The following is a 13663-nucleotide window of genomic DNA, read 5'->3' on the forward strand; positions in this document are numbered from 1 at the left end:
TGTTGAGAGGCATCCGTCTTTGTTGTAGACCTTTAATTTTGACCCTACATTGCGTCAAAAGCATCCTCCACTTCCTGTGCAGAACACAGCACAATAAGTACGAGGGAGGGGGACAGACCACAGTCCCCACACAGATTCCTCAGCTGGGCAGAAATTCAAACAGTTGTTCTGAATTCAGAAGCTGTTTGCTTGCTCTGGGTAAATGGGGCTATTGTATTCAAATACTGGACAGAGAAGCATATGACCTCTCCAGTGCAGGGCAGTGGCTAGTGTGACAGAAATCATTAGCAATGCAAAGTCATGGTGTTCTGATACTCTTGGTCACAGACACGGATTGAAAAAAAACAAAAAATCTGTTCATGTTAATGTTTCTGGATGTACTTGATTCCAAACTGCAGTTGAAGGTAAGTAGATTTTATTGGTCATTGTTTATCTTGTAGCTGAAGAATATTATATTGTGCTTTGAGTTTATACTTGACTTTGATCAGTTTGTAAAGTCCATTTAGACCTAAACTGAAACAAGGAAGAAGAAGAAGAAGAAGAAGAAGAAGAAGAAGAAGACATAGTTGAGTTCTTCCCAGTGTCTGAACCAGATGATTCATAACTTAAAACATACATATATCCATTTTCTAACGCTTTATCCTCCACATGAGGGTCGCGGAGGGTGCGGTGCCAATCTCAGCTGACATAAGGCAATAGTACACGCTGGACAGATTGCCAAAGAGAACAAATCATCTTCCTGTCAGTCAGACAGTCATAGAGTCATTGTTACATGAGGTGCAGATTGGATGTTAACACCATGGCGACTGGTGAAATCATGTCACATGACACATGGTGCCAGACCACTGTGTTTCACTCTTAAGTGGCTTGCCAACTTCAGAGAGGAGCAGAGAGACTTCCTTCTTCTCTGGATTCACATCAATGCCAAATCAGCGGCTTAGCGTTGTCCTCTGCATTGCCTCCTATGCCTCTTTCACCTCCTGCTGAGCCGGGTAACATCATCTCTGATATATCTACTAGAAATGAAAACATGTGGATGACACATGACAAACAATTGTGAAAAAGAGAATGTTAATGTTTGATGCTCTATTTACCTATGTTAAATACTAATTTCTGAGCTGCAGAGAATAAATGCTCCCATTATAATATTAAGTGTGATATTATATATATATATAAAGTGCACTGTGATGAATGTTATGATTCAATCATAACATTTATTTTTTTCAGTTCGATCTCTGATCTTCTTGCGTCACGTGTGTTTTTTATTTTAAACCTGCTTGTTGATATAATTCACAATAACCAAATAAATGTACATTTTTATGTAACAAAAGACAGAAAATTGGCAAATCCTTGCAGTGAAGATGCTGGAATTAGAGAAAATCTGGGACTAAATGGTCCCAATTATGTATATACACATATATATGTATGTAGTATGATGTTACTAATACATTTTCACTGAGATTAATTCTGTGTGTCTTTTTAAAGATATAGCTTAAGTTTAAAGACATTTTCTGGTATGATCTCTGAAGACTAGTTCCTTGATTATCTGATTGTTTGTTTTCATAAAATATCCAGTATGAATTTTTTCATACATATATTTGATCACCACACAAAACCATTTTGTTTCAAAGAGGACAGACTGGCAAGTCCCTTTATTTGTTTCCTCAGGTAGATTTGTTTTGCAATTTTAAGACATAAAAACTTAAATAAATCATGCTCTTTTTTTATACAGCATCAGTCATAACATTGCTTTACAAAGTGCTTTCATAGACCAGATTAATTAAAGCCAAACAAAAAACGACAACAAATACAAACAAGAATTCTGCTATAGGCGGTCATTCCAGGGTCAAGGGGCTATGACTCCTCTGGATTTGAGCATCAGCTTTCGAGCAGGAGGATCTCAGGCTACGTAAGAGCCTCAGATGGCTTGTATTGTGGTCAACATATGTGAAATATAGTTAGGGTCCTTCTCCTCCATAGTAAGCTTTAAAAGTGATCAATAAAACCTTAAAATCAATTCTAAAATGATCAGGGAGCAGTGAAAATGGGCCGGGACTGGGGTGATGTGACAGTGTCTATTAGAGCCAGTAATAGTGAAAGAGGAAAAACATTATAAAAGGAACTAAAAAGAGTAAAAAGATAAAACTGCTCCAGTTTTAAATACAAATTACACCTAAGTAAAAATTAAATAGATAACTTGCTATGCCACAACGACTACTGGAACAATATATATATATATATATATATATATACATATTAGATGGCTTTTCTTTTTTGGACCTGTTTACTTCTGTCCAGAGGAAAGAAGCATATCATCACTGTCATCATCTGTATTCAAATGTTTGGTCAATTAATTCATCAATAATTGTCAGATTATTTCAGCATATTTCTTATGTAATGGATTTAAAATGAAACCTTGCTTGTACTTGACCTATCTGAATCCGTTTACTGTGTATGATTGATAATTTTTACTTATAATTATATGCTTTGTACTTGACAGCCCATGGCTTAGTGGAAAGGGAACTTTGCTTGTAACAGTAAAGGTTATACATACATCAGTGTACTCCTTGTGCCAGTCCCAAAGCTGGGTAAATTAGTCAGGAAGGTAATTCAGCATAAAAAACAACTTTCTAAAATGACACCTACAGAGAGTAGCCATTTATTTGTGAAACTATACGATAAACAAGTATTCTTAATATTCAGTTGGTAATAGTAACAGCAGATAGTCAGCACAATTTTTTTCCAAGTTTGATTCAGTGCTTTAATGTACGTGTCTATGTGTGTGTGTGTGTTTTTTCTCTCTCCAATTTTAACCATCAGAGCCGGAATCAAAGATGAACTGGGCGACGTTTTATGCCGTCATCAGCGGCGTGAACAAGCACTCCACAGGCATTGGCCGCATCTGGCTCTCTGTCCTCTTCATCTTTCGCATCCTGGTCCTGGTGGTGGCAGCGGAGAGCGTGTGGGGCGATGAGAAGTCCGGTTTCACCTGTAACACCCAGCAGCCAGGCTGCAACAGCGTCTGCTACGACCACTTCTTCCCCATCTCTCACATCCGCCTGTGGGCACTCCAGCTCATCCTGGTGTCCACTCCGGCCCTGCTGGTGGCCATGCATGTGGCCCACCGCCGCCATGTCGACAAGAGGGTTTACAGACTGTCAGGGAGGACCAACCCGAAAGAGCTGGAGCAGATCAAGACACAGAAGATGAAAATCACAGGCGCCCTATGGTGGACGTATGTAATCAGCCTGTTGTTCCGTGTTGTCTTTGAGGTCATCTTTATGTATGTGTTTTACATGATCTACCCTGGATACAAGATGATCCGTCTGGTCAAGTGTGACTCGTACCCGTGTCCGAACACGGTGGATTGCTTTGTGTCCAGGCCCACGGAGAAGACGGTCTTCACGGTGTTCATGCTGGCCGTGTCAGGCGTTTGTATTCTGCTCAACATTGCGGAGGTGGTCTTCCTGGTGGTGAAGGCCTGTAGTAAGCATTTGCACGGTGTTGGAGAATCAACTATGGGCGCCTGGATTCAACACAAACTCTGCTCATTCTAACAAAACACTGTGTTCACACTTGCATAAAGGAATATGACAGTGACATACTGTATATATCCATGCACAACTTAAAGGGATAGTTCATGTTTTGGTTTTTTTAAGTGTGGTTGTATGAGGTACTGACACAACCCACCTTGCATTTGCCATTCAGTACAGTTTAATGCACAATTACATAAACACTGTATAGCTGTTTAAATGGACAACTGTCCTTTTTCCATTATAGGAACTAACAGGACGTGCCCACCTCCACTATGCTAGGTGGTAGTATGGGTCAACCCAGCTATGCTAAAACTGGGAACCAATCACATACCCCTGTTCCACTAGAAGCAGGCTTAACCCAATGAAGAGCAGCTGTTTATCAATAATAGATAGCCATCGCTCTGCATACGTCATCCAGATCATTAACCTGCTTGGTCGTAGGTCTATCCAATTGTGTAAATATGTATTTTGATCTACATCCGTTGGTGACGCCTCTTGAAAGTGGGAGGTGACGACACCCTGTCCAGACTCATACTCAATTACAGTAGTTGGTACCATGATTACCACCATTTCCGAGTCTTCCTACAGACCATACATGAACTTTGGGATATTCTATCCTGTATGTACTGTTTTCCTCACTGTTGTCTTTGTCTTCTGTGTACCGGCTTCTTCTATTATTTCTGGATCAAAGCTCTGGGGTGGAGACTGTGAACCAAACAGAAGGCTCATCTTATACAATCTACCCGCTTAAGTCTACCATATCTTAAGAATACTTTTTTTTAATTAAAAGGCTTAAATATCTCACTCACAAAATTCATACAGAAAACATCATTTTTAGCTCACAGGGATACAAGAGCAGCAGGTCTACTGCTGAGTCGCTTTTGGTGAGGTTGTGCCACTGAGGTAGAACAAAGGATTTCAAAACACAAAAATAACACATTGTGAGCTTACTGATAGATTAGCAGTGGTTCAACAACACTAGCATGTTGCCACGATGTAAAATCCTGGATTTGGCACAGTTTGCGTACATGTGTATGTGCCAGTACCTCATACAACTACACTTCAAAAACTAAACTATACATTTAATCTCAATGAGCTGAACATTTCAATTGCACAGACTTTAAGGTCGATATTCCAACATTATTACATGCAGCATCTATACATTTATTTGTGCCATGAACCAAACCACTATAAACAGCTGCACTCACTGTATACAGCAAGAGTAATATAACATCGATGAAGTAACCGTTTTTAAAAAACAGTATTCCAGCTGACCAAATCATAGGCTTGTATTGTCATGGGATTTTTGATGTTTTCACCATAATTAAGATTTTTGGTCTTCAAATGAAAATATTAAAGATAAATTGTTGTGCCAACTGAAAATAAAATGTGCACCAATATTTTTGATATTTATAATATTCTTCTATTTACTTCAAATATGATCGCACGTGTCATGCTTTGTCTTAACCACTGAACTGGACTAAATGGGAGAACAGTACAGTTTTGCCATTCACACCCATCACTTCCTATCACTCATTCCTCATAGCCATTCACACGCTGCCAGCACAGACGTCAAGAGCAACACGGGTTATCTGCCCAAGGGCACATCGGCAGACTAGCGTAGCTGGGAATCGAAGTTGAAAGAAGACCCGCTCTACCACTGAGCTACACTGTCACCCTTTAATACATGGAACATGTGTTACATTTTCATTATCATGTATTAGTTTAAACTATTAGTTTAAAAATGAATCTGCTGCAGTTAGCTGTTGTTAGCATTTAGGGGGGCAAATGAGTCATTTCTGTGGACTAAATCTGTTAAATAAACCTGGGTCAAAACATTTTCTGGAGTTCATGTCAAAAAGTCGTTTTTTGTTGACACATGATGAACTGTCTGAGGCAGACATGTTCACAACAGCAAGAGACTGTGTCTGGAATCCAGAAATAGCATACAGGACGCTGGCAGGAGAAGTTACAGAATAGTCTGGTGTGACTTTTGCAGACATTTGCATTCTCATATCAAGCTCCTCCATATCATTTCAAAAACATTTTCAAGAAAACATTTCCAGACTCTCTTTTTTTCTCTCCCTAGTTTGTCTTCCCTTCTGTCTCCTCTCTGTCCTCATTTTGCAGATATCCCTGATTCCAGAGATTCAAAATCCAGATTTCACACCAACAATTAATGAATCATACTATTGCTGTTACTATTATTATCACTATTATATTAGTCTTATAAACATTAGTATTATCCTCGTCCATTCTTCATCTATGGCTTGTTCTTTTCTGAGGGTCACAACGAAGGTAAAAGAGAGGGAGCAAAATACAATTGAGGGCTAAGGTCTTGACCTTACTAAGTGACTTGAGATAATGTTTGTTATACAAATACATACTAATAAAATTGAAAGTGAAATTGAAAGCACCTTGAAGTATTTCCTAACTCCTTACACCATAAAGCACCAGACAGCATTTAAATCTACAGGAACAGGTTGACCTGTGGGGCAAAACAACAACAACAAAAACGAACAACTCTTGATCACACATTTAGTGTCACCTTCACCATCTTTAGTCATGAGCCGCTCTATGCCATGTTGCCACCTGTGAGGAAACGTCGCAGGCTGATTATGCTCAGCTTTGAAGGCCAAAGAGCATATTTTTGAGGGTTATCAATAGCCGGGACATTTTGGGGTCAGTGTGTGGGTGACAATGGTTGACCCAGAGAACAGCTGGACCTCCCATGACTGAGCAACATGGCACTTCTCTTTTTTAAGAAAGGGTCAACACACACACACACACACACACAGATTCTTGTACTTGCTGCATACTGAGGACCAGCATTTCCACTTTATAAATCAACACAATTACAAATATCTACTTCATGAATGACATCTACAAAGAACTACTGGTTGCAGTACCATAACATGTCTGCAGGTGGAGCCCCAGAGCAAAAACGGCTGGAAAACTTTTTTGATTTTTTTGATTTTTTTTTTAATTTTGGGTCCAAAATTTTATAAAAACGTCATACTATACTGTCGTCCAAAATAAAAAAATAAAAAATTTGACCCAACATTTTTGGTCCAAAATTACCAAAAATTGAGTATAGCATGTTATAGCAACCTAAGGAAGTGATTTCAATGAAAACAAAGTGAGGACCGGCCAAAATGTCCTCACTCCGTAAAAATTACCTCACTTTGTTGGTTAAAAACCCTCACTGGTCCTCAGTATGCCGCAAGTACAAGAACACACACACACACACACACACACACACACACACACACACACACACACACACACACACACACGCTTCATCTGCATAGCTCATGAGAGTAATGAGAGGAATAGAATGTACAGTATATAATATAAATATAACAAACACAAAATCCTCACTATTACTTGCGACTCTAACCAATGTTCACATTTATTGTGGAGTGTTAATTATCATCTTGTTTCATCCTGCATTTCAAATCTCAAGGAGCACATAAGGACAACCTGTTAGGGGAGAATGACCTCAATCATTTTATATATAATACAAAATATTATCAAACATCTTCCACATTTAAAGCTGTACCACAACTGTGTCTGTATGAGTTAGTTTCACTAATGCTACTATTAGACCTGACAGACTAGAGGGAGTGTTTGTGTTTATACAGCAGCAGAGCAGGTGACATGGAGTGTCTAATCAGTCGTGGGTGCTTCTTTGTGTTTTCAGTCAAACTCCAACCACTTTGTTTGCAGTCATCTCACTTTACTATAGCGCAATGTTGCTAATACCTGTTTTGACATAAAACAAATCACTTCCTGTGTGCAGTATGGCAACATCACAGGGTGACACACAATCTAAACACTGAGAAACACATAGAAAGTCGTGTGCAGCCGATCGAGGTAATCAGCATAAAGTGTACTCATTTGACAATCAATGAATGTAACGGGTTTCTATTTTTCATTATCAAAGTCAAATGAATTGTCAATCTGGCCGAATATACAAGGCACACATAGGAATATTATTAATTATTAATACTACTATAAAACAGGAAAAAGGAAGAATAGCATTCCTTGATTTGTGCTACAATTTATATTTGTATGATAAAGGGATATATACAGTAAATATTGTCTGCATGTATTCTGTATGTATTATGATTTTGTATTACATGCTGTTTTAAAGCTAATGAAATGTTAAGGATATTCTGCTTTTTTTGGATGACAATTAAGACTAAGAACTTACATAGTTGTAGTGATGTTATATTTCAGCACATTACAGTGGAGTTTAACAAAACATGTTTAAGTAAGATTTGTTTATTTAACACCAGTGTCTGTCAGTCTGCGCTGGAGCAATAATGTGTTCAACATGAATCACACACATTTTAAATAGAATTAAATGTACGTCTTTGTCATCATCACGAATAACACGTCACTCATTCTAGAGCAGTTACACTGAAGACTGCAGCAGCGGCTCCACAGTGAGTGACGCTGTCAAGGGTCAGATCACCAATGCAGGAGACAACAAAGCCCCTCCCTGAAGCATGAATTATATTTAGCACACACTGACATGTAAGACTAACCTGCACCTCACTGGGCTCCTCAGCTGCCACTCAGTTGCACAGAGACACCTCTTAAGTGAAGGGCTCTTTGACTTTTCCACAGCCAGCCAGTGTTTTCAGTGTGTGCGGGCAGAGACAGCGAGCATTGATCAGGTCAGAGTTGGAGGGCATCAGAGTTTTCAGAGCTAACTATCACAAAGGAGTTTTGTTTTTTTCTTAGCACAACATTTTCCTCAGGGGCTGCAGGAAAAAACATGGCCTCTGTGAAGTGAAGTCACTGAGTGACTCTGGATCTGTCCTGCTGTAGGAGATGAACATTAGCAGGTACGTCTCTCTCTCTGTCTCTCACAGAAATAACCAGATAATCATTCAGAAACATAGTGGCTCCAAACTGTGAGGCTGCTTTGTCTCAGAACCCACTTGAGTTCCAAAATATATGAATGAATTATCTAAATATTTTCATGAATGAAATCCTGTCTGAACACTGTTTTACGAACACTGTTTTACAAACAGGTGCTCAGACTGACACTCTTTCTAAATGTAAACACATTTCTCAGACATAGTCTATTTTAAAGTGAACTTTTTTTCCTTCGTCATATCAAATTTAAACTAGAAACCCAAACCTGGAGTTGGGGTTCACTATTGGGTTCATGTGTCACAAGATGGTGAGGCGCAGCATCTGCCAGCCTGCTGCAGGGCTTTCCTTCACACACAGTCAGCTGTGTCCTGCTCTGTTTGATCAGCGCACACATAGACGCACACATAGACACAAACGCACACAGCATTTATGAATACAACTAGTGAACTCATGATCAATCAATGTTGCTAGTGATAAGTACCTGCCGGGGGTTTTCTGCAGAACAGTGACCTCTGCTTGTAGAGTGTCTGGAACACTGTGCCACCAGCAAAATCGAATACACTACTTATACACATAAAATGAGTATATTGTGCCTATTGTCAGTTTAAAGATGAACCAGATCATTTATGAACACACTTCTCAAATTTTACACCACGGTTCACACATTTGACTCAGCTATTCTGTATTCATAGTTCAGGTTTATTTGAAACTTGCGCCAATGTGTCTGCAAAGCTCTTTAATGCTTGCTTTATATCAGAGGTTCACAATTTATTTCTTAACCAAGGACCCAGTACAAGAAAACAAACAAACAAAAAAAAATTATACTGGTGAATAGAAATACAGGTTTTATTTTTACTACAATTAGATTCAGATCAGGGAGTTTGGTGTCTCCAGACGAAAGGGACCTACTAACCAATTATTATTATATTAAAGGGACCTACTAACCAATTATTATTATATTAAAGGGACTTACTAATCAATTATTATTATATTAAAGGGACCTACTAACCAATTATTATTATATTAAAGGGACCTACTAACCAATTATTATTATATTAAAGGGACTTACTAACCAATTATTATTATATTAAAGGGACCTACTTACCAATTATTATTATATTAAAGGGACCTACTAACCAATTATTATTATATTAAAGGGACTTACTAACCAATTATTATTATATTAAAGGGACCTACTAACCAATTATTATTATATTAAAGGGACCTACTAACCAATTATTATTATATTAAAGGGACTTACTAACCAATTATTATTATATTAAAGGGACTTACTAACCAATTATTATTATATTAAAGGGACTTACTAACCAATTATTATTATATTAAAGGGACCTACTAACCAATTATTATTATATTAAAGGGACCTACTAACCAATTATTATTATATTAAAGGGACTTACTAACCAATTATTATTATATTAAAGGGACCTACTAACCAATTATTATTATATTAAAGGGACCTACTAACCAATTATTATTATATTAAAGGGACTTACTAACCAATTATTATTATATTAAAGGGACTTACTAACCAATTATTATTATATTAAAGGGACTTACTAACCAATTATTATTATGTTAAAGGGACTTACTAACCAATTATTATTATATTAAAGGGACCTACTAATCAATGATTATTATATTAAAGGGACCAATTATTGGTTACTAAGCAATTATTGCCCTGTGCTTAAATTGGGTTTTCAAAAAGTAAAAAAAACAACTTCAAATTCTTATGTTTCCTGTCACAAAACAGTTTTCTGTTCGCAGTAAAAAAAAAGCCCCCCACTTGAATTTCTTCGGCCCCCAAATATTGTCTGTTCCTTTAAATTATTTGTAAATAAATTAAAGAACAGATTTTACAGATTACAAAATTAAAAGGGGAATTACAGCTATGTAAAGTGTGTGACTAGCTAGTTTATAGATGAGCAAAACAGAGCTAAAAGGAGAGTTTGGTGTTTTTATTCACCCTGTATTCATATACCTAGCTACAGGGGAATGATACCACTGCTCTTTATTTGCTTATTGTGTAAAAACCTCTTTTATTAATTTTAAAATGTGACATGTCTCACAGTACTCACAGCTGGTTTCGCTGCCCTGAAGTGGCCTAAAAATCAAACCCAGCTCAGGTATTTCAAGTGTGGTTGTATGAGCTACTAACTATTAGGTTGCTCCGAATGTGCAGTGTGAGACACACGGCAAATAAAATAGATGGTAGCTCCTAACATATAACATTCAGGGCAGCTCAAGTCAATAATAGCAAAGGAATATGTTGCCACTATATATTTTGCAACAGCCATTTCCTACTGGAAACTGACATGTGTGTGCTTTGTAAACCACACACTCTCTCAAACCTTAGTCCATAAAGAAAATCAGCAGAGCACAGCAAGCAAGAGATGTTGATTCACTGCTTCTTCCATCACTAAATTCAAATGTGTTAATTTGTGTCTTTGTTGTTTGAAATTCTTCGTTCAGATTAGCAATGTAAACCTACCAAAAAAATGAAGTGTTTTTTTTGTAAAAATGTACATTCTTTTTCTGCTAAAAATGTACATTTTCTCACAAACTTCAGCTTCCAGTTGGAAATGTTTGACAGATATTATTCAGTGAACATATAACCAAGATATTGTAGAGGTGAGACTTTTATTCAGTGACTAAAATTATCCATTCCCATACCAGAAAGGATGCAAACACTCTTTCACTCTCCACTCTCCACTTTCTTACTCTTTCTGTCATTTTCTTCTCCTTCTTTGATGGTTTAAGCTTTAGGTTTACGGTGGTAGTCGTTTTGCTTTAAAAGTCAAAATCCATGTCTGTTTGGGCTGCTGTAAAAACATGGGTGTACAACATGGCAACCCCTTGCTCAAAGTACATATAAAAAGAAAAACTATTACTTTAAAGGGGAAATAAGTAGTTTATAGTGCCATCTAGAGGAGAGGCTGAAATTTACAACAAAGACCTGCTGCTCTGCTCACCCCCTCCCTTCCCTGAGCGCTACGGTATCCGCAGCTGGTCAAATGTCGTCCTCGTCGTCTTTCTCCGTGTCAGCAGATGAGGTTCGTGAGGTGAGGGAGAGGGCGAGCTACCGCGGCCGTAGCAGACGAAGCGGAGAGAGAGGAGGCGGGACTTCCGCTACAAGTAAAGAGACGCTTGATTTGTTCTCTCGCGTTTGTCCTTACAGGCTCCGGTAGAAACATGGCGTCTCGCTGCTAACAGTGGCTATGCAACCACGATCCGTGGTCATGTTATTTAACATGACTTTTTGAAACACTACGAAAATGAAACAAAAATTATTATACAGCGACTAGACAATGCAGGTGCACATAATATGTATAAAAAAGTGGATTTTGGGTTATATAAACCCATAAATACTACATATTGTACCTTTAAAACTGTCATGAAGCTTAAGAACATATTAAAATTGCCAAAATGTTTGTCGTCTCACAGTTTTTCAAATTTTTTCAGGCTTTCCTCCTGGATTTCTAAATAGAGCTGAGTCGACATCTGTGAGCCACTATGGCGGACTGGAACTTGTTGGGGAAGCTGCTGGAGAGCGCACAGACACACTCCACAGTTGTGGGCAAAGTTTGGCTCACGGTGCTGTTCATCTTCCGTATCCTGGTTCTGGGAGCCGCCGCGGAAAAAGTGTGGGGCGACGAACTCTCGGGCTTCACCTGTGACACCAAGCAACCTGGTTGTCAGAATGTCTGCTATGACAAGACCTTCCCTATTTCTCACATCCGTTTCTGGGTGATGCAAATCATCTTTGTCTCCACGCCAACTCTCATTTATCTGGGCCACATCCTCCATCTGGTTCGCATGGAGGAAAAGGAGAAGCAGAAAGAGAAAGAGGCCGCCATCTTGAATGAAAAGCAACAGCAGTTACTTCCCAGAAAAGCCAAGAAGGCTCCAATAAAAGACAACCAAGGCCATGTGCGCTTACAAGGCGCACTGCTGCGAACCTACGTGTTCAACATTATCTTCAAGGCCCTGTTTGAAGTGGCCTTTATTGTAGCTCAGTACTTCCTCTATGGCTTTGAGCTGAAGCCCATGTACACCTGCGATCGCTGGCCTTGCCCTAACATGGTGAACTGCTACATCTCCCGACCCACTGAGAAGACAGTCTTTATCCTCTTCATGCTGGGAGTGGCCTCTATCTCACTACTGCTGAACCTGGTGGAAATGTACCATCTGGGTTTCACAAAGTGTCATCAGGGGCTGCGCTACAGACGCACACAGGCTGCAAGTGAAGCCTCCAGGAACCTCACTGAGGCACCTATGCCCTTTGTACCGAGCTACGAATACTTTACCAGTCACCCTGCCGTGACTGAGCCTTTCCCTGTGGACTCAAAGTATGGCATCACAGAGCCCAACTCTGCTTACAGCCCCTACAACAGCAAAGCGGTTTACAAGCAGAACAGAGACAATATGGCTGTGGAGAGGAAAGGTAAATCAGAGGAAGAGGATTTGAGAGAGCGGAGAACCCCCAGTCCTGCCCTAGAGATGCCTATTGAAAATCAGCGCAGAAACAGTCAATCCAGCAAACACAGCAGCAACAGGAGCAGGCTGAACGACCTGAAGATCTAGACCAGCAACCGTGTTATTATCCCTGACTCAGGAACAACATGCATTTGTCTTCAAAATCTTGCATGAGTTTTAGAAAATGTGCATTAAACAGATTATAGCTGTGATCAATTTGCAGGTCAAGATTTGAGAGCACACAGCGATCGCCTTGTAATCAGGGAACAAGTGAATTTTTGAAAACTCCTCAGCTCACAGGACTTTTTCATGTGAACTGTTGTCCAGTGGCACTTATGATCAAATAAATGTGTTTGTTTGTTTTGTAAACTGGCTCATTGTGACTCGGAAGTCAGGATTTAATGAAGTGGAGTTAATTTGCTGCTCTAAAGTTTAAAGACCGCCTAATCACTCAAATCACAAGTCTTAATTTCGAATCAAATAACATCAGCAATCAATTAAAATGAACTACTCATTTGAAGAAATGAGTAGTTCATTTTGTGTGGTTGTACTAGATAATGCCACAAACAGCATCCACTGCTGACTTGGTGCATTCCATTTGTAGTGTGTAGAAGTTCCTGTTCCAACACGGAGTTACCTTATCAACCTGACAGAGGATTCCAAGATGGCTGCCACCTCACAGATATTGCTTTACTGTTAATCGCATTCCTGTCGTATTTGTTTTCACAGTAAATCAATCG

At 38.9% G+C, this 13663-nt stretch overlaps 2 protein-coding genes across 2 annotated transcripts; both read left to right on the forward strand.

Annotated features, from left to right (window-relative positions):
- Positions 1-961: 961 nt before the first annotated feature.
- On the forward strand, positions 962-3557 carry gjb1a (gap junction protein beta 1a; the record flags this gene model as incomplete). Its single annotated transcript, XM_083901355.1, has 2 exons — positions 962-992; positions 2821-3557. Exons 1-2 carry the CDS (start codon positions 965-967, stop codon positions 3555-3557), a joined length of 765 nt encoding a protein of 254 aa, XP_083757481.1. The 5' UTR covers positions 962-964.
- An 8403-nt stretch (positions 3558-11960) lies between these two features.
- On the forward strand, positions 11961-13031 carry gja2 (gap junction protein, alpha 2; the record flags this gene model as incomplete). The annotated part of the gene is made up of 1 exon (XM_083901677.1): positions 11961-13031. One exon carries the CDS (start codon positions 11961-11963, stop codon positions 13029-13031), a length of 1071 nt encoding a protein of 356 aa, XP_083757803.1.
- Positions 13032-13663: the final 632 nt, after the last annotated feature.

This window comes from Microchirus variegatus, assembly GCF_963457635.1.
Source record: "Microchirus variegatus genome assembly, chromosome: 15".
Classification (NCBI taxonomy): domain Eukaryota; kingdom Metazoa; phylum Chordata; class Actinopteri; order Pleuronectiformes; family Soleidae; genus Microchirus; species Microchirus variegatus.